Source organism: Limulus polyphemus, unplaced genomic scaffold (assembly GCF_000517525.1).
Source record: "Limulus polyphemus unplaced genomic scaffold, Limulus_polyphemus-2.1.2 Scaffold1560, whole genome shotgun sequence".
Lineage (NCBI taxonomy): Eukaryota > Metazoa > Arthropoda > Merostomata > Xiphosura > Limulidae > Limulus > Limulus polyphemus.
This window is the reverse complement of record NW_013667170.1, coordinates 31,099-54,210: the sequence shown is the minus strand read 5'-3', so window position 1 is coordinate 54,210 and position 23,112 is coordinate 31,099. Positions and strand designations below refer to the sequence as shown.

General features: G+C 32.0%; 1 protein-coding gene across 1 annotated transcript in view; it reads left to right on the top strand.

The window, feature by feature from the left end:
* LOC106464099 (uro-adherence factor A-like) overlaps positions 1–20,369 on the top strand; it is a 180,316-nt gene extending 159,947 nt beyond the window's left edge. The window contains exons 9-12 of the mRNA XM_013924210.2: positions 10,576–10,618; positions 11,245–11,431; positions 12,883–13,018; positions 16,299–20,369. Of these exons, the coding sequence (XP_013779664.2) occupies positions 10,576–10,618; positions 11,245–11,431; positions 12,883–13,018; positions 16,299–16,350 (418 nt within the window). The 3' untranslated portion in view covers positions 16,351–20,369. The remainder of the gene's footprint in view (positions 1–10,575; positions 10,619–11,244; positions 11,432–12,882; positions 13,019–16,298) is intronic.
* Positions 20,370–23,112: the final 2,743 nt, after the last annotated feature.

The window sequence follows — 23,112 nt, the reverse complement described above, 5'->3', positions numbered from 1 at the left end:
TAAAACAAGTCAAACCTATATACAAATGATCGTTACACGGTTGGTTACCACAGTTGTATACATAGCATTTAACAATTGTATCTTTTTATTCAAAGTCCACACAGGTTGGTTTAGTTACTTAATAACACAATTTGACAAGACGAAATATCCATCCTGATCTGTTATTACAATACAGTCTATGAATAATTTCACTTTAAAACCACCACTATAACGTTTTTGCTGCCATCATAATTTCAAGATGTCCTTTTCCTCCCAGTTTAACACTTTAAAATATCCACCTGATTTGATTAGGATACAGATTTGAAAGAATGTGATTACAAATAAAATTCTCGTGCGTACATCTATTTCTAACATTTGAACTTGGTAGCAATATTGAAAATGTTCCATTTGAACACGCAAAAATACATTAGTCTGAACATATAATACTATTAAATAATATCAAAGTTAAGTTAAGTTAAGTTAACCAAACTTCACACTAATCATTCCTTCATCGATTGTTGTAACAATGTTCTGCATTCCTACACTACAGACTTTGGCAGACTTCTCACAGACATTTTCCATTGTACCACTGTACATGAATATTGACTTCCAATACCACATTTAAATCGAACAAAGCACAAAGATACGTTGGAACTGCTTCTGTGTATTTGAAAAGTTGTGACAGAATGGTATTGTTGAGACTCCAGCTTCCTGAGCAATCTTACTTGTGAAAACAACTATTGATTTCGAAGTGTAGCTGAAAGTATGTAAATTTATGGATTGTGAACTTAAAAGCTTTGTTTATTATCTTAAAGGTACCAAGAAATATATTTAGTATCATTATAATGGTATTTTGGGTCAAAGAGTTATTTTGAACCTTAACTCTCACTTAACGGATAAGAACTTTGCTCCAGGTAGGCTCGAGGCATGGTTTCGAATCTGATTGTTGTCCCAAAACTCTGTTGTGCATGTTTTTTCCGTTTTCCTGAGAAACATTGGAAGCTTCCTTATTCGAAATATTTAATAGGAGTATCATTATGAAAATATATCTCTATGGAAAGAGTAAATGCATAGTTCTCCAGGCATCAATATCCTTTTAATAACACTTCACTGTAGAATGGCCAATAATTCGCTATGAACTAGACTTAAAATATTCAAATCCTTCAGAATAGGAAAACTTTTGTTTAACATTTTTAAAAAATGAGCAAATGAATAAATGTAGGTGTTTGTGCATTATCATACATAATAAATGCTAATTGCACTTACTAATTTTTATCTCTATTTACTGTTGGGTTTAAGCTTTCAATTACTACTACTTCATTTTTACTACTATTCCTATTCCTTTCTTTTCGAGCACGGTGCCTCTGTAAATTGAAAGACCATGTATCACTGGATAGCGTTTTTATAAGACATTGTTTTATTTCCTTTGATGTGTTTCTAAATTCTAGAATGTAATTTCCTACATGATTCGTCAATATAAAACTACATAAGTGACCTTGTAAACTTTCTTCTTAATGGAGCAAAGTTATTAAATTACCTTATGTTGTTGTAATAGATTTTTTCTTAGGTTACTAAGTGGAAGTTGAAAACGGCAAAAGAAACTAAATAGTTTGTTAGGTTTTTATTTGGATTTCGAACAATTTCGATTGGGGGAACTGAATTCTTAACAGCTTTAATGAGATATGGGTAACATTATTATTTGTAGATTCTATATATTATTGATTCATCTTAGAAGAGGTTACAAGGCTCATTTTGAGTGTAGTAATCTTTGGGGAATCATAATACAAAAGAAGTGGATTAAGGAAAGATGTATTAACTTCTACTCAATATAGGTATTGAGAAAAGGTAGATTTTTCACTAGTTTAAACACCATTTGTTAATATTGCCACGATTTTAATTAAATGTTAATATCTTGTCTACGCTCTGTTCTCTAAGACTGGTGAGTTGGCTTATACTAACATTATAATGGATAGTTGTGCCAGAGGCTAAATATGGTGATTAAAAGATATATTTTTGTTTATAATAATCTGACTGAATAGGGATTCTACTTTGTTTAGAGTCCTACTTTTATCTGGAAGTGTATTTATATCTTCATTTGCACTTTAAACTTCTGTGTTACATTCGTTTAAGGTGTTAACTATGAACCGGCGTGAATAGTCTTTACACTGTAAAAGTGATCCAAGGTTTAATCGGTCTTGAATTTTAGTCTGCTTAGTGTTGTATATTCAAACAATAATCATTTTGTTCAGCAAATAGTATTCATCCTCTAGATGACTGGATGACTCGAGTTGTAATTAAATTAAATTGTTATTTTTATTTATAGCACACAATACACTCATTACAGAACAAATTCATCCCGCGAGGCTTACAACTGATACATCAGAAAACAGAAGAAATAACAAGTATATAGATTTAAATATAATATTGAGGCTCTGACAAGATGTAAAATGACTTAAAAAATAAGATTGAAATTAAATAAGAAGCGGCCGCGGGTTGTCCCTATGACAAAGGTCTGGATTTCGGAGCTCGCGAGTCATGCTCAAACACGTGCTATACCATAAAATATTCCACTGACTTTCAACTGTTGGTGAGTTGTAAGAGTGACAGTCAATCATTTATCATGGATGGTGAGTGGTAAGGTGATTGCCTTTCTTTTGATCGAAAGTTTAAAATTATGGACAGAGGCAAATAATTTTTGTAGCTTTGCTATAATTACAGAATGTATACTATAAAGCCATTAATTAATTTACTTCTTAATAATGCGTAATTAATCAAAAAATTACAGAAATCCTATAACGTTTCAAACACATTCCATAATTATTTCTAATCATTGGAGATTTATAAATAACCAAAATATTATTTTTTATACGTTAAGTAGATTTGAACGACAATACTGTTTTATATAGATAAATAACACTCAATATATCCAAAGATTTAAAATCTATTATTATAATTTATATGATTATTAATGAAGTTTGCACAGTAAAGAGTTTTAGTAATACTTCTTTGTATAACTTTGTATGTTAAGAGTTCATGTCATAATATGGACTTATCCAGATATGTATAAACTATTTTGGTTATACTTTGAGTATTATAGTACAGTTTGTATATTATAGATACATAACTACAGAGTTTATATCATATATGATAATAGTAGCGTATCTAAAGGTTGATTACAAAGTTATTTCCAGACATTTAACTTCGTGGAAATTCTAAATAACAGCACAATTATTAGAGTTAAGATTATAATTTTTCAAGAAGCATGTTATATTATGGGAATATAATATAGGAATAAATAACAGTAACATTGTTAATTAGAACATATCTATTACTATTTTAAAATGTCGTTTTTATACAGTATGGTATTTTATTGAGGTTCTTTTAAACATAGTCAGTGGCATCCTTAATACTATAATCATATATAATAAATAAGCATTGCGAAAAATTTAGCTTTTGAAATCTAAATAAGTTAAATAATTTAAAAGAATTTTAAGTAAAATTGGGCTTAGAATTTATCCATGAGAATTAATAAAAGTTTAATTATTAAAACAGGATGATTTAATGCGCCAAAGGCTTTTAAATATTTCAAGAAATAATACAGAAACGATTTGTCTTTAATTTCAAAAAAGTGTTGATTTTAGTGGTAGTCTTGTAACAATGAAATTTTGTATTTATAATCTATATTATTTATCAGAGCTAACTTCTTAAGGTATTTAATAAGTTTGTAATTAACGTACTTCTCCATAATTCGTAAAAATTATAAAAGCTGCAATTGGTCTATAATAAGTAACATTGGAACGTTTCGAGTATTTTATTCATAATACAACAATACCTGTACATTGTAGCTTATTTTGTCATTTATGAAATATTTGATTTTAATTATCTTGAACGTGTTATTGGGGGGGGGGGAGTTTACATGAGCTGTCGGAGTAATCTGAGACTTATGTGAGACATGAACTTTGGGGTCAACACATTTTAATTCTTTTTTAAGTAATCAATAAAATTATTTGTAATATTCTAAAATACTTGATCCCAGGTTCTTCCAAATTAAATCATATTTTGTGTATTCGTTCTTTTTTTCTAATTATTGGCTAACTATATCCGAAACTACCCATATGTCATCCTTATTTCGATAAAATTTAGCATAATAACAGCAGTTTTTAATTCTAATTTAATCATTGCCATATTCTTATATTTGACATAATTTTATCGATAAGTTTCCTTATTAGAATAATTTCATACGATATCTATAATTTGTCTAAGTTTTGTATTATTCTGAAATTTATCGTTTATCCATTATTTATAAATTCTTCTGTTTTTACCAGTTTTATTGAAAGTTCTGACACGTTTAGGTTTTAAAGATATATCATTAAAAATATTATGATCTTTAATATAACTATAGAAAATTTTCAATATCATTTGAAATATTAGTCCTGTTAAAGTCTTAGCTTTTATCAATATACCTAACATCATGAAAATCTTGGATAATGTTATGCTGAGTTGAAATATCAGAAAATCTCGAATTCAACCAGTTAGATTAAACAATATCTTCAGCACTAATGATAGCCATGATGATATAATTATGCAAAATTTTAAGATTATTAACAGCATGACTAAGACTAACTTCTCTTTTTTAAATATGAGTAATAATATGGGCTATACATCTTTGTTTGAGCACATTATTATATATTTATTCTTTCTAATTTAATTATTTATATGTTGAGTAAAACCATTAATAGCAAGAATATTTTATATCTCTCGACACTATATCTGTTACTATATTTAAAATCGATATTTATATCGACAATTATAAGAGCATTATTATTTTTAAAAACAAGGCTACAACATTTTGGAAGTTATCTAAAAACATGTTTATATTTGAATTAGATGTTATAATAAAGTTATTATGTCCAAAGCTAATGATTTTTGTGATGTAGTAATACATAATACTTCAGCTGTATGAATATTATACTGGCAACATCTTTAAGAGTCTCAACAATTGTCGACTATAACTCTTCAATTATGATTAACAACATATTTACAGAATTTATCAAAGTTAATGAAACTGAAACTTCCTTTTTCACCAGTTGATGAATTAGATTCGGTTAGAATTATAACATCCAAAACATCATATATCGAAGCTGAAAACAAACTCCAGTTCTTTTCAAACTAATATTAAGATACAACACAATTATGTTCCTTTGTAATGGTTCGAATGTCATTGAGAAACTCTTAAGAAATATATATAAATAACTGTTAATGTAAATCACCATTTAAAAATCGATTATCCAGTAATATTAAATTCATTATAATAATATTAATAATTGTTTATCATTTATTCCACTAATGTGAATTTATGTATTATTTTCATCTTTCTTAACCAGGAATCTACAATCTTTAAACCAAGTGTATTTCTTTTGCCTAATCAATAACAGAATCATCCTGGACATTACGAATTTGTTAACACCTGACAAAACTCTCTGCTTTTATCTATTAGTCTCCTACACGTTTATTGGTAAACTAATTTATAATGGTTAGAGTTTTCATATTGCTCCATTGGGATAATATACGAATAACATCAGTTTGGTTAGACCTGTGCTCCGTTGTACCCAATTTTACCATCCTAGTTCCAACTATCTCAATTAATTTTTATTTTCGTTGTCTATATGTGGAATATCATGTAGCTCTCTTTTCCTTTTCCGCAATATTGATCTAACTTATTAAACTGAAATTCAAGAAACGTAACTACGTTATCTTTCTCGTCACAGCAATTTTGCAGCTAGTCAGTTATTTTCTTTACTTCTAAGTATGTATTGTTTTGATAACTGTTTGTTTTACACAATAATATTTCATACTGCTCACATAGAAAAGCTATTACTTTACACACTTCAACGATCTCCGACACAAATGTTGGTAAAGCACACAGTTTATCGTTGATTTGAGTGAGGATATTTCTTTTTTTTTGTAACACATTCAGTAATTTGTTGACTCACTGGTATAGTAATATCAGTTCCTGACTGATTTATTTTCATGCTGGTTGAGTGTGTGTGTGTCAAGATCGCAACTTAATAAATGGTTTCTGTAGGTAATCACTTTCACATCACAAAGCCGTTTCCAAATTTTTGTCTTAAGAAGTTTACATTTAGAAAACTTGATCTTTTTTTTTATGTCTGACGTCATTTTTCTATAAACAGATTCAGTAACAGTAAAATAGCAGTAATGATAATTACCTTGACAAGAACCTTCGCAAATGTAGTTCTTTTTTGGTTGGGTATCCTGATCGCAAGCAGAGAAGTTATACTGTTATATCTAAACAAAGATAATTCATATAAATATAAATTATTTGAATTAAAATATTCCATTCAACTGCACTTCTGTTCGTTAGCTGTTATTCCTCTGAAACAGTCTTATTAGTTTAAACTCACTGGAAAGACCACATCAAATATTTGGTCTTTTCGACTAATCTTTTCGAATTCATAGATCATACCAATGCTCTGTTTTGAAAGAACTTTGAATAGAACAAATCTAAGATATTTCCAATTGTTTTGGAACAATTACGTAATAAAAGTTTGGCTATCGGATCTGTTCGAGCTACTGCCACTGATAGTTCAAAACTAGTAGTGTACCTAAATGGAAATGAACGAAACCTTAGAAACCTTCGACCCAATGGCGCTGTACTAACGCTCTTTCTAACACGTGGCAATAGTTTAGCTGTAATGATAAAAAAATATTCATGATGTAAAACAACTCGTAGGTTCAAAAGTTCAACCAAAGCTCTTTTGAAATGTGGACCTTTCCCAGTCTGACCCTGATGAAGAAAGGCATTCCCAGTCTGCTCCTGATGAAGAAAGGTCCACCTTTCGACATGAAAGTATTGTACGGCAAAGTGTCCCTACGAATTCAACTTGTCGCTATATTTCTGTACTCATAAGCGTAGATAAAAAAGATCCTTTGATTGTCTACTAAACGTCTAATCTGTCACAAACCACTTCATATTTCTAAGTAAGGTCCTCGACTCCGTAATGGTTCTTCATAAGTAGAAGAAAAGGTTTAACATGAGCTTACATGCGAAGTCATATACACACGCCTTTTCCAACAACACAGCTGCGAATTACATATGATTTGTGGAGAATGGATATGTTTAAGCTATCATCTTAAACTCTTATTAATATAATAAGAAATGGCAGTTCATCGGTACCCGATGAGGCAAATTGAATAGCAGGACTAACAGTATTCAGAAACTCATGGAATTTGCTAATGCTATTGAGATCCGCCAAACATGCCGTCATTATATCCACTCTACAAGTCGTGATCTCTACTAGATTTTTCATATCAGTAAAGGATGACCTTATAATAGAAGTGATCCATGGATACGACTACAAAAATTTACAGCCATCCCGTTTCCCATTGTCACTTCTTTTACTTGGCTATAAATGTAAATGTTGAACTTGAAAAGTAATTAGTCTTAACAAAATTTGGTACAAGCTCAAGATTAAACACTGAAATGTTAGTTAATTCAAACTCACAGGAATATTCCCTGACAAGATCTTAGATTAATTTAATGCTTATAAGTTAAACAATAAACATAGTGAAAAAATAGAGTTTCTACATAAGTTCGAACCTTTTGATTGCTATTCCGAAAGTATGAGAGACATTTTATCAGTTGATGTCTAAATGTTACGAAGTCATTTTTATGGCAGAATTACAGGCTGACACAGTAGGTCTCAGAACAGGCATTCCTTCTGACTTTTAGAAAAACTGTAGAATTCTAGAGATCGCACTTTACTTCTATATTTGCTCAATATGTACTTTGCTTTGATACCAGATGTGTAGTGATAAAGTGTCCTGTGTTAAATGCTTCCCAGTGGCTCAGGAATAAGTTTGCGGACTTACAATGCTAAAAACGGATTTCGATATTCGTGGTGAGCGCAGTACAAATAGTCCATTGTGTTTCGTTGCGCTTAACTACAAACAAACAAATCTATGTTGAAACAATTATTATTTTTAAATAATGTACTTTGTATCCAATTAGTTCAATTTTTTAACTTTGTGAACAAGTTTGATTGTAAAATCCTTAGCATTTTTCTTGGGATTTGTATCCTTTTGTTTGTAGCTTTAAAACCGTGTATAATATTTTGTATCTCCTATTTTCATTCATTTTTCTATTTTCGTTTGAAACCAATTGAGGTTTAGACATTGCTTAGTGAGAAGATGTCTTTTATTATAAAAAACATGAAAATGTAAAAACTAGGTGTAATAGACGAGTTTTGTAAATGTTGTAGTAGAGGCTACAGATAATAGTCGTGTTTATCTCTAACAGTAATGTAGGTTACTTTCATTAGTGAACGAATTTGGGTAACTTGATAGCACAGGAGCAATAATGTGTTTTAATGGGTGATTGTTTTTGGAAAATCGCAACAAAAAGAAGGCTTTTCCTAAGGAAATTTGAATTTCTATGTCAACATCCCCAGATAATATTACGGGAAGGAAAAATTTCGGATTTTTAGCACATAAGTTTTACTTATCTGTGGATAGTTCTCATTCATTAAATATTTTATCTTTGAAATCACTACTATGTATGTGAAAAGCGTGAAAATTGTCAGAATTAAACTTTAGAAGCGCGCTGATTACGGGGCCTAACATAGCCTGGTGATTAAAGTTCTCAACTCGCAATCTGCAGGTCGCTCAACCGAATTCCACCACCGAAAATGCTCATCTTTTTAGTCTTGGGGGCGTTATAACGTGAAGGTCAATCCCACTATAGTTGGTAACGACTAACACATGATGTGGCGGCGGGTGTTGCCGGCTAGTTGCTTTCTTTCGGCCTCTTGATAAAATCCGCGCTAATAATGTCACAATTCTTATAAAGAACCTTTTGAGGCTATTTTGAGAAATTCTATAGTGTGAGGGACTGCAAAATTCACATCTGTATTCATTCGTTTTTTTCTAAACAGAAGTTCTATGAGCCCAGGCATTTAAGTTGTTACGAGCTCAAATTAATTATTTTCAATATTGTTGCAAAGTTCGAATGTATCGGTTTCTGAAATTGTTTGTGAGGAAAACGTGGACGAGGTGTCTTTGTAAATAGGGTTTCTGTCCATTCTCTCTCCCTCTGCTCCATAACCAAATTAGTTGTGCTATGTTAGGAAACGAGCGGGAAAATTCCTGATGAAGTTTAAGTAACTAAACGTTAGACAGAATAAATACATTAATTTTAAAGCTAGTTCCTGATGAAGTTTAAGTAACTAAACGTTAGATAGAATAAATACATTAATTCTAAAACTACTTCCTGATGAAGTTTAAGTAACTAAACGTTAGATAGAATAAATACATTAATTTTAAAACTAGTTCCTGATGAAGTTTAAGTAACTAAACGTTAGATAGAATAAATACATTAATTTTAAAACTAGTTCCTGATGAAGTTTAAGTAACTAAACGTTAGATAGAATAAATACATTAATTTTAAAACTACTTCCTGATGAAGTTTAAGTAACTAAACGTTAGATAGAATAAATACATTAATTTTAAAACTAGTTATGATTAAATTTTTTTCTAATAGAATATATTTCTTGCACTCGAATTCACTTCAAGAATCTTAAAAACAAATAACTACCACTATTTTTATCTTGAGTTTCCTGGTAGTTCGAATACTATATCTTAATCTCTGGTTCTATTGACCTGTGAAACAGTTCAATTGATATATAACTCAGTAATCTTCAAGCCTTAGCTTCTACTCTGCATCTTAATCACCACTAGTTCTACTAACCTGTTGAACTATACATATGACACAGAAAACAGTGCATTTCCATATCTATATGTTACATTCTGATGACTCTGATTTTACTGTAGTATTCGGGTAATACAAAAGACAGTGCACTTCCCTTCTTAGTTTCACCACTGTATCTTATTCATAACTAGTTCCACTAACCTATAGAAGTAACATATGACATAGAAAGCAACAATTTGCCATATCTGTATGTTACACTCTGATGCCTCTGACTTTACTATTGTATACATATAATACAAAAGGCAGTGCACTTACGTTCCTAGTTTCAGCTCTGTGCCTTAATCATAACTTGTTCCACTAACCTATATAAGTATACACATGACACAGAAAACAGTGCATTTCCATATCTGTATGTGACACTCTGATGCCTCTGACTTTACTATTGTATACAGATAATACAAACAGTGCAATTCCATTCTCAGTTTCAGCTCTGTATCTAAATCTCTGGTTGCTTTTACTTCTAGGTATTTACAGACACCCTAGGAAAGAATGTACTTCTAGCCTTAGTTAAAGTTTTATCCCAATACCTTGTTCCACTGACATATTAGAGTGTACAAATAAGTTAGTCAACACTGCCCTTCCGAACGTATCTCAATCGCAGGAGTTTCATTGTAGTATAGTTGTGTACGGAATTTGTAAATCGAAGTTTGGCGCCGCTTTATTTCTATTTCAAAGCTTACAATAAAGATTATACAAAGATTAGTAATAGTAATTTATCTCTTTTTTTTTTACAACACGTCAATTTTCTTATCTCCAAAATCTATTCATATAAAACTTTTATATGTAATGTTTGTTTTTCTTCCTTTCAGATGGATCAGTGCCTTAAATCAAGTGGCTAGTTCAGCTTCTCAGGTATTTAATATACAACTCACGAACACTAGGTGTTTCTTTTTGTTTTAACTAAAAAACTGCAGAATTATACTGTTAGGCAATTCCAGGTTGTTTGCATAAAACTCAAGACAATGTTCCAATTTTTCGAATTAAATATAAAAATTATTCCAAACTTCAGTAAGCACCTAATGAGTTATGCAGATCGCTAAAAACAAATTAAAAGTTCAAGGTAGACATGGCTACCTAATAGGTAAAAACGTTTTCAAACCATAGTTAGTTATCTTGGCACGAAATGTAAATATAACACAAAATAAAACACGTTATCATTACGAATAATGGCTGTTTTGAACTTGATAACATCGAAAACAAGTGCTTACGGCCTTCTATATTTCAGTACTTTGAAAACAGTAATAAGCTTATAGGAAATTTATTACAAAAGGTATTATGTTATACAACATGGAGAGCTAATTAATTTCGTGAATTACACTGTTCTAAACAGTATGCAGTAATCATGTAACCATAATTTGAAATGCCATTCGTAAATAAAGTCGTTTGTTTGTTAAAATAAATGCAGAATGACCAACGGTAATTTTGCTTTAAATGAATTAGTAAAGCAACGGTAGATACTTTCTTTTATTGACCAACAGGTGGATCCTTTCCTAGAGGATAGCATTAAAAATGTGTATTGCTCACCATTGTCAATAGCAGTACCAGACTGTCACGGGTATCTGGGACGGCTAGGTCGCCGATGGAAAACTTGGAAACGGAGATATTTCGTTCTCAAAAACGCCTCGTTATATGTGTATTTAGATAGATCGTCTCAATCAGCGATAGGTCAGTGTTTTTGTGTATTTTTGTTCTAAAGATACTTTAATTAATGGATGTTTACAATAACATGTCTATATTGTTACTAATTAACTTAATCGTACCCTAAAATAGAATAAAAAAGACTTAAGAGCTGAAACGAAGTCGACAACATTAAGTATAAAATAACAATTATATATTTAAGTATACCCGACACGTCAGCGTTAAGTCTCCAGACTTACAACGCTAGAAACCGCGGTTCGATTTCCCGCGATAGACAGAGCCCAGATATCCCATTGTGTAGCTTTGGAGTAAGAAAAAAAAATCAAACATATTATAATTTTTTCTTAAGAACTGTTTTTTTTTTTTGCTACCATATTTAACTGAAAATAGATTTTGTCAATTTTTGCATGAGTTACATTCCTGACCACAGCGCCCCCAGAGGCACAGCGGTATGTCTGCGGACTTACAACGCTAGAATCCAGGTTTCGATATCCGTGGTGGGCAGAGCACAGATAGCCCATCGTGTAGCTTTGTGCTTAATTACAAACATAAACTTACCACATCTTCTGTTATGGAATTCATTTACTTTGATAAATTAACTTATGTTTGTCTAACTTTAATCTTACTTCTCGCACAAGCCCTTCATGTAGCATGTATATAAGTATTGAGTACCGTGTTTTAGCTACAGTAAGTTGTCCGTGATCAAAGGTTATCTTAGTTTTCCTAATTAATTTTCTATTCACATGCACTCCTTTTTGTTTCTATTCTTTGTAAATATGAATTTAAGAAAAATCAGTCAGGCTCATGTCTGTTTCCTACTAAAATGATTAAATTTTCTGTCACTTCAAAATTTATTTTATATAAAATATGTAACCAACCAATCTGTTCGTTATTGCTTTAGTACATGAATTAATCACTTTTAAAATGTTTATACCACCATTACCAACAAGAAAATCCATTTCACTACGAATAAATATCTATGTGTTATTCTCCAAAACAGTTCATCTTTTGACATTTACATGTTATTCCCATAGCCACACTTTTCATCTTTTATTAGTTATTAAAGCATTATGTTATCAAGAAGACCATCTCGTGGAAAACCGGTAATGTAAATACACTTCATGGTATTCTGCCAAACGAGCTATCTGTCTTGGAATATTAGACCAGTGGCGGCATCTGGCGAACTTGGAGTATAATATGTAACTTACAGGTTGTTCGAGCATTAAATTCATTCAACGACAAAAAAATATGAAACATTAATTATAATTCTTGAGATTCGTTAAAACTGTACCTTGTTGATCTTAAAGTATATATTTCCATCCCTCCTAAAACCTAACTTAGATTCTTTAGGTCACACCTACCAAAATCGCCTTTTACAATGTACCATAGAAACTGGTGTCTCTTGTTCTTATACTCAACTAAGGTTTCATTTTAAATACACATTTACCTTCTACAATGTTTCTTTCCCTTTCCTCTAGGATTGTTTCAACTTCACGGATACAAGTTTCAGACTTCCTCTGTCGTAGGTAAGAAACATACTTTTGAAGCCATCCCTCCAGATCCACACCTCAGAAGTTTCTGTTTCGTCGCCGACACAGAAAACGACAAGAAAAGGTAAATGCTCTATTATAGTATATTGTTAGGAAAAACGTTTAAAACGTGTAGATATTATTTCTCAAGTTACGTCATTTGTATTTTCCATTCCTCTTGCTGTCTAATCATCGTAACGACACCGCCTATAGTTATTTATGTTATAATAACTTTCTTCAAGTATTACAACAAGGATAGAATATGACCCCTCCTTCGTTTTCTAGCTTGTTGAAGCCGCGTTCTCTCTCTGGGTTTCACATAATTTTGCAATACACTTGTTCTCTGTTCTTTGACTGTAATCTTGCATTATTCGGGTTTAGTACTTATTTCGACGGAGCAATAAGAGTTAATTTGATCTGGTGAAGCGTTGTACGTTATTTAATCTTTAGAAAGGTCTGATTAGATCGTGTAAATTAATCACTAAGATTACAAACCTTATGAAGCCCCGTTTCACACGTGCCGAAGTCTGTGTAAAACAGTCTTACAAAGAAGAAAATTCCATAAACTGTATATATAAAATTTCTGTTAAGAACGGAACTTAATTTACATAATTGGAGAAGAACAGTAATCAATTGGATATTTTACTCGTTTATATTGTTCACATAAGTATTCAGCAGTAAATCGAAATTATTATTTCTTTTTCTCGAATGCTAGGGCACTCGACTCCCAATCTGCGGACATTGGGGTTGAAACCCCTCACTGAGCATGCTCACCCTTTCAGTCGTAGGGGCGTCATGATACGACTGTCAATCACTATTCATTGGTAAAGAATAGCCCAAAAGGTGGCAGTGGATGATGTTGACTAGCTGCCTTACTTTTAACTATCACTTCACATTTAGGGACGGCTGGCTAACGTAGACAGTTCTTGAGCAGCTTTGCACAAAATTTAAAAAAACAGACAGTCTCAAATGTTCTTTGCAATGTAATGCAAGTTTTTAATAAGACACTGGATTAGAAGAACTATTATTTTTTGACAATCTTCTGTTAGTGTATTAGTGAGACATAAGTTAAATCGCTTTGTTTCTAAAGGTTCCTTCTTTGTACTTATTATTTAGATTGTTTATAAAGAACGGCCATAATGACATTAACCGTTTCCTCAATTATTGCCATTCAAACCACATACGAGTCAACTGTTTGTAAACTTTAGTAAACACATTCTCATTCACCACATCGACATATTTAAGTTACTAACCAAGTAATAGAAATAAATTTCTCTTTGTTCAAAGAATCAAGGCTTCATTTTTAATGAGTTGTTACGAATTTACATTAAAAATGATTTTATGAAATTAACAGAAAATTATTAATATGTTATTCATTCCTTTACTAAAAACAAACAAAAAAAAAACGTCAGGCTTTATTGATTGTTTGTTTGTTTGTTTTTGAATTTCGCGCAAAGCTACACGAGGGCTATCTGCGCTAGCCGTCTCTAATTTAGCAGTGTAAGACTAGAAGAAAGGCAGCTAGTCATCACCACCCACCGCCAACTCTTGGGCTACTATTTTACCAACGAATAGTGGGATTGACCGTCACATTATAACGCCCCCACGGCTGAAAGGGCGAGCATGTTTGGTGTAACGGGGATTCGAATCCGCGACCCTCAGATTGCGAGTCGAGTGCCGTAACCACCTGGCCATGCCGGGCCGGCTTTATTGATCAAGAATGAAAAGTTGCTAATTAGCAACATAGACAAAACGTTTTTTTTTTTTTTTTTAGTAAACAAGAAATAGGAATTTCTGGCACTTATGTTTCGGATGCATGTGCCTTAGGCATAGATTATAGTTAGTGATACAACATAATAAATTTAAACAAAAACTGCTACACAATGGGCTATCTGTGCTCTGCCCACCACGGGTATCGAAACCCGGTTTCTAGCGTTGTAAGTCTGCAGAATTACCGCTGTGCTACTGGGGGGGGGGGCAACTGCTACTGAACAGAGAACAAAACTACTACGAGAAACAGTTCCCGTGTACAATTTAATTGACGCTCTTGCATTAATTACGTGGTTACGTTAACGAAACCAAAAGTCACCCAAATTTATCTTTAGATTCAATTATTTTGGTTCAGCGTCATGTTATTATTATTATTATTCTTAGTTTCTTTTGAGCTTACATTCTGATTATAAGAATTTTTTTACAAGTTACACCTTTTACAAAAATTGGTTTCCCTGTTGGACAGCGATAAGTCTTCGGATTTACAGCGTTAAAATCGGGGATTTGATTCCCTCTTGGTGAACACAGCAGATAGTCCGATGTGGCTTTGCTATATGAAAACACACACATACAAAAAACTTTTTCACCGTTAAAACGTGTGTATTTGTAGACGATCGCACTAGCAAAAGGGCATATCTGTAAAATCTGTAATTTGTAAAAACAATATGATTATTTTTGGTATTATCTAGATTGTTTTTGCTTTTATTAGTAGAAAGAAACACGTTACGTAATTGTGCTTAAGTGGAATGCTCCTGGAGAAGCGGTAAAGCGAAACATTGAGTGTCCAATTAAAGAAAAATAATAAAGTTGGTGTTATAAGGCCGTTTATTTCTAGTATTAAAATGTCTCCTATACACCAATATCCACTACAAAAATTAAATAATATTTTTTCTTTGTTCAACAATATAATACAATACAAAGCTATACATTATTATATTTTACCGTGCTAACATTGAATTTTAAGCTGAAAAAAAGGTGAATCTCCAAATATCATCAAACGACTATAATTGAAAAATGTTCGATTTTAGTACCATCTTGTATTCAGTTCTCTGTGTCGTGAATGTGGTTACTAAATAAACATTTAAACATGTTCTTTATTATGTTCCATACTGCAGAGCTACTCTTGTGTTGAAGCTTTACTATCTATAATCAAAAACACTGAAAAAAAAAAAAGACAAATGGAGATATCTAAATAATTCCTTCCGGTGTATGAAGATACCTTGGGATAAGTTAGGTATTTTCCTCACCAGATATGTTTCCGAGGATCTTTGCTCTAGATATATATATATATATTTCTCTTTGACTTCGTTTTCTCTTCATAAAGATACTTGATGTTTTTCCTATAAGACTAGTAGAGCTCAGCAGTATGGAGATCTGAACCCCCCCCCCAAAAAAAAATTTTCCTAATCGTTTTTTCCCTGAATTTATAAGAAAAAAGAAATTATTTGTTGTCTCTTTCTGTGCCGCTTGGAAATGACGAAAAGTAATCATTCAAAACGTCATCCAGTACCTTAAAAAAAAAGAGGTTTCATTAAATTATTATATATAGATATTTTTCTTGCTTACGTATAATAGCTTTCATATATGATTTTCAGATGGTTGGCAGCTCTGGAGTACTCCGTTGATCGATGGATCAAAGTTGGCTAAGAACACGTGACTGACTATAATTAAACGAATCATCAGTGTGCAATGTAACCTTATAAGGAGTGAAGTCTAGAGTCGTCTTGCCCATGACTGTGCATCACTTTATACTGAAAGGCGTCAAAATTCACACTTAATTAGCTACAGTACTCATATTTCGAAGACTTCGCTTAACTCTAGTTTTATAACATCAGCTGTGGATCTACAGGGCATTTTAAGTCTGCGTACGGCTGTACATAGACGTTTTAAATAGAAAAACTGGCTCTCAAATCAGTGAACGATCTCTAACAATGAGAAGGATGTTGGAGCGTTTCCTGTTTTAAATAACTATTTTCCCATTTGCGATATATATTCAATTATCCATAACTGCGGAATTATTCAAACTTCAAGCAGTTTAACAAAAAGTTTCTATTTAAAACAAATGCTTAACAATATCAGTATTTGAATGAAATATTTAGGTTATTTCATGTTATATTACTAGAATCAAAGTTCAAACCGTTTCAAATGATAGTAAGTTGAAAACTCACTTTTTAGATAGTTGCCAGTGGTTTTAGCATCAAGAGATGTGCAAAGCTTTTCGGAAGAAGAAAGTAGTCACCAAAGCTAAGAATCGTTGTTTAAAATGTGGCTTTTCTCTTAAGGAGTAATTTACCCAAGAAATGGCTCAATTTTAAATAAATGAGAAAAACTTTTAATAATTTATTTCATATCACCGAAAACGAAATCGTGGCATTTCGTACGTGTTTCTGAATTCGATTTACGTCTGGAGAAATCGCATGAACTTAAATTAATTGCACTTTGAATAATTAAAATGTTTGGTTTAGCTAACAAAATCTTTGCATTCTAAACGCACAATCTTTCTCCATGTTCTCTTCGCTCACTTTTCCAACTTTATCTCACACGCTAAAGCACCAGTATAAACGTAGGCCAATAAATAGGAATGTTTTTTTTTTTCTTACTGAATTAAACAACGAACACAGAAAGGAGATGTTTACAGAAAAGATAATTATGTTTAATTCACAGTCAAGTACTATACTCTCTTGATATAAATATAGATTTACTCTGGTGAGTAAAAGAAAACCAAGACACAATACTATTCTCTCGACGTTGGAACTATTGTCTTCTTTCAAACCTTGGTCACTCTGGTTGCTTATATCCCTTTCCGATAAATATACGTCATGCCATGTGACACTATTTTTTGGTAATGCCCGTAATGCGTTTTCTTTTTAATTATTCTGTTATAAAGTTGAAAACGTGACTTTCGATTTTTATAAATAATGGGAGAGCTGAGCTTACTTTTTGTTAAAGAACGAAGATGCTTTAGTACAAGACAGAGAATATATGGTATTTAGTTACTGATGCCTGAATTTTAAACGTGCTTTGAAGTTTAAACAACAAACAATTGATAAAGTATAAGGTACCCATTAAAAAAGGTGAATTATAAGTAAATTTGCTACAATTTTTGGTGTGTTGGTTTATCATAATTAAACAATGCATCTCAAAATGATGTGCCAACTACTTTATCAAGAAAATTATGCTGTTATTAAACTATTTAATTGCACAAATTTCTTTTGATTGTACAAACTGAATAACATTAAGTAATTATCCAGTAAGATTTCTTTAGGATATTAATACTCGCTTCCAGAATTTGTGTTCTTCATTTCAAACAGAGTGATCTAGTACCTTGGTGGCAAACTGGACGTGAATGGAAAGAGAAAATAAGTCAATTTAAAGCAACTCCAGTTAACGCTGTTTATTAAGGTGGTTAGGATGCTGTCATTTTATATATATATATAGACATTTTTTTCATATATAATACAGTAGTTATTGTATATCAGTCATAGTAAACACAAGAAAATGACCTCTTTAGCACCTAGTCAGCTTGCTGAATTGTGGTTCACGACCGTTCCCGGAAAGTAAATAAGCCGATCTTACCTTTAGGTCTAGTGAGTTTATCTTGTGATATTTTTGGGTGAAGCGGTGAAACAATCGTAGAAGCGATAATACTTGGACGGAGTTGTGCCAAAATAAACACAAGCATATATATATATATATATATATATACACATAGATAAATGAATTTATAAGTATATTTGATCAAAACTTTAATTTTAATTTAAAAGTGCTCATACAAACTAGTAATAACTGATTTGATGTAGAAATGATTTTAAAATTACTGGATCTTAAGATCTGAGATAAATATAAGTTTCCTTTCATTCTCTGCATTTAATTATTCTTAATAAAAAGCAACTCTATTGTTTCCCTGTTATCTAGACAAATTTCATGAATAACCTTTTTCCCCCAGACACAGATTCTACAGCTAATATACGTTACCACGTGAGAGATCAAGACGATTCAAATGTAGATATATATAAGATGTATTAGAGTTTTTGTATGTTAAGTATGTGTTTTACGTAAATTTGTCTGATGAATGTAATATTATAGCATGTGAGTCACAACTCAGCTCAGGATTCTCTCCTTTAATCAATTTTCACATTAAGTATTAGTAAGTTCTATATACAACTGGAGTGCTTGCTTAGCGACAGAAGAATGAGGCTGTCTTTTTGGATTGATTACGTCTGGTTTGAATAGCAACGTTTACACTAATGATGACATATGTAAAAAATACCAGTAAACGGTGTTTTTACTTTTTGTATGTATAGTAACTTGATTTGCATGCCGTTTTGGACACTACACACTCTATTCGTAGAACGACAGTACCTCTGAATATGAGAGTGAAAAAAGATGTCTTATGAAATCTTAGACAAGAGAGTGTTTCCAAAAAAAAAACAATCCCGTAAAGTGTCATATTAGACAAAAATGAAGTATTATGCTTGTTACACGTTATTTAAAAGGAATATTTGAGTTAGTTCCTTCCTTACAGAAGTTTTGTAATTAGAATATTATCATTATACGCGTACCTGCAATACACATAGCAAATGTTTCATTGTTTTAAACGTTAGAAACTCTTTACAACACGTCTAAATGTTTAACAATAAGGCGTTTGTGTAACAACTCAGTTAAAAATATGAACCATAAGTGAGAAAAGTATGCGTCTTTTCATGCATAATAAATCGTCAACAATATCATTTATAATATAGAACAATATGCTGAGGTAGTGGGTGGTTTAGAAAAACATGTGCACATAAATACAATTGTAACAGAAGCATCAAACGTTTCCATAAATATTTTAATAGAACAATATCGTAAACATTAGACGTAATCATTACCAACAACACTTATTCACATACTGCCTGAGATCTAACAAGATAAGTCAAATCCTCTAGTGATAGGCTATATTCTTCCACTGCATAATACAATAAGGTTTATCGTTGTCTTTGAAGATAATCCATTCATAGTTCACTCACTCCACTGCGTATAGGTTGTCGTTGTACTGTAAACCAGGCACAACTAAGCGATAAAGTGGCGTCACTTTCTCGCATTACCCAGCTTGCAAATAAGCACTCCAGGTGTATATATAGAGCTCGCTGGTTGAAATGCTTGCAAGTCATTAAGGATTCGTTGTTTTTTGTTTCGTTTTCTTACATCTAAACCAAAATACTTGCTCTGTATATTTCTTCAGGTTGATTTCATGATCTGTGATAGAACAAGATGGTGGTTAAATTATTTACCTTTTTTGAGTCAGATTTCAGGGACACTGCTGCATCAGATTGATCTTGTATGTTATGACTATCGTAGTCCCTGTAGATACTGTTTCCCTTTTAGCATCGTAGATCTGCCGAGAATACGAGCCATGGACTGAAGACGTTGTTTAATGCATAAGATAATGTTGAATTCCACATAAGTTTGCTATTTTTTGTAGATAAAAAAATGCTGTTCTTCAACAAAGAAACATAAGTAAATATAATAGGTATTTTCTTTCCACTGGTGAATTATATCAATGTTTATCTGAAGATCATATCAAGCATGGAAAATAGTTTTTAATGCTTTCATATTTAATAAACTCTCCTGATCTTATGTATCAATTATTGTAGGAAACTCTGTAATAAAACTTTACCAAAGCAGTCTTAAGTTTAATTGATAAAATGAAGGTTTCTTTTTCGTTTACAGTATTTCAATAAACTGATCTGTAGATTTCCACATAAGCAATACCAAGACAGTAAATTTACTCTAAGTAGTTGTTTCAAATACACTTTTGAAAATGAAAATCATAGATATTTTTAGCATGTCAATTCAAAACCTCCGATTTTAAAACATACCACAGCAACAGTGTCAGTGTAAAAATGGAGTGCGGGCTGGATCTATGGTATATCTCTGGATTTTGAGGCTGGCAAGCCAGATTCTAAGTAGTTGTTTCAAATACACTTTTGAAAATGAAAATCATAGATATTTTTAGCATGTCAATTCAAAACCTCCGATTCTAAAACATACCACAGCAACAGTGTCAGTGTAAAAATGGAGTGCGGGCTGGATCTATGGTATATCTCTGGATTTTGAAGCTGGCAAGCCAGATTCGACACAGTACAATATTGTACAACATTACACGTACTTTAAGCTGTAGGTGCATTATAAGAGTGACAGTCAATCCTTGAGCATGGATTATGGGTAGTAGAGGGCTATTGGTTGGCCGTCTTCCCTCTGGTCAGGAGTTCAAAATTAGGGACGGCGGCAGATAGACTTGGTAGCTTTGCCATAAATACAAAATAGTTTAAAAAATGAAATAATGACATTTCTAAGCGTTTTATTTTCAGTTTAACTCTTCAAGGTGTTAATGTTCCACAAGAAAAATAATTTCTATATATGTGGTGATAAAATAAATCAGGATATTTAAAATTCTCCCTATCACAGCTCTTAAATATTTTCATATTTAAATTGAATTGAAAACAAATACTTTTTCTCTAATGAAATATCAAATTCATTTGTTTTCATGATGCTCAAAAAAATCGCATTAAAAAGAAATGCTGAAACGCAAAACTTATTAGCTCATATTACAAAACAAATATATTTTTTAATTTCCTTAAAAGTTGTGAACAATGACTAACTATTTTCATTAAACCCAAATATAGGTTCTTTAAAGAAATGAGAGGTTAAATCAAGCTACAATTCGAACTTGTGAGAACAAGAATTATTTAAGTATTAAGGTCAACTCTGTATTACAGCTCAATAATGTTAAGAAGCTAATATTTTTCCCGGTAAAAGTCCTGTTATGTTTGACAATGGTAACGCTGCTCATGAGATGAAACTCAATCACAACAATAACTGCATATATATGTGAGTGTTAAAGATTTATTTTATTTTCATCAGAACTGAAATTGAAAAGAGAATCTGTGACGTAGAGGCCTAATTCATTCCTTGATTGGCAGTACCTAAATTAATTTAGGTTACTATATGCTGAAGTAAAACGAACTCAAAACCTTGTGGGTGATACCTGCATTTTTTAATTAGAATCTACTTTTGCAATTTTCAAACGGAGATACGTTTCAACTTAAGCAGTCCATAAACAGTGCAGAACTACTAACGTAAAAACCTCAACATATCTTTGGAAAATAATACTGGAAAACAAAACATTTTCTACTGGAGAAAACTCAAGTGATTTGGGGTAATTTGATGATGCTAGTTTTAAACATGTAGTAAAAAGTTGTCTATCGCCTCTAGATTTTCAATTATTGTAATATCTCAATATTTTATCAGCATTATGGGAAATACCATGCAATCAACTCATTACCAAAAAATTTATGCTGTGAAATTAAGTTTACTTGGACAGTTTAATGGGTAAAAGGCATACATTTTTCTATTGGTGTAAAATTATAAATATACTGTTTATATATGCTAGTTGTTTTCTATTGTAGCAAATTGCACCATTTTTTCTTCATTCCCACGCTCATCTGCTCCCTCGGGAATCACGAAACCCTTACGTGCTCAGTTTGTTATCACATTCGAGAGGACCTTCGACTGCATATAAAAAGGGTGGAATGAGACGCCTCTCTCTCAGTGGCCTTTCACTCACTCAGTTGGTCACTTCGTCTCACTCCACGTACAGTCCAACCTTCTTCTTTGCATCACACCCGCGATATAATCAAATTCTGCAAAACTTTCCTTTTTTTGAAAAACATTTTAAGCTCTAGTTCTGTAAACATAAATTATTTTATATTTTGTTTCGAAAATCATTTCAACTACTGGTTGCCTCCTATTCAAGAAAAGTCCAAAAATCCAAAAAATCACTCAATAAGTTTCTGCTACGTTTGTGGAAAATATATTACAGTTTCACGAAAGAAAATATCACACACAAGGTAAAGGTAGCTTACTACAACTATTTTGGATGTATAATCAGTGACCAAGGAAAACATTGGCTCCACATGTGTGTTGTACAGTTTGCATACCTGGCTTGACACAGTGGCTGAATAAGAAGAGGGCAAGGGTGCTATTTCCCATGATACGGCGTGAGCCCAAAGAAAATCTAACTGGCTGTTATTTTTGCATAACTAATGTTTCTGGATATTCAGGAAAAACTAACCAGTACATTAAATATCCAAATACTGCATTTGTAATGAAACCAGTACCCCATGGTACTCATAAGGAAACAGAAGAGTTATCCTGCGAAGAAGACAACGAATCATCTTCATTATCTTTATCTAGTAAATCTATTCATGTGGCACTTCAACATAAACTGCCTCATCTGATCACATAAGAAGAACTAAAATATTTGATCCATGACTTGGCTCTATCAGAAGAGCCTAGGGAACTTCTTGGCTCAGGATTACAGCAATGGAATTTATTAGCTCCAGGGACAAGAGTTTCGTTTTACCA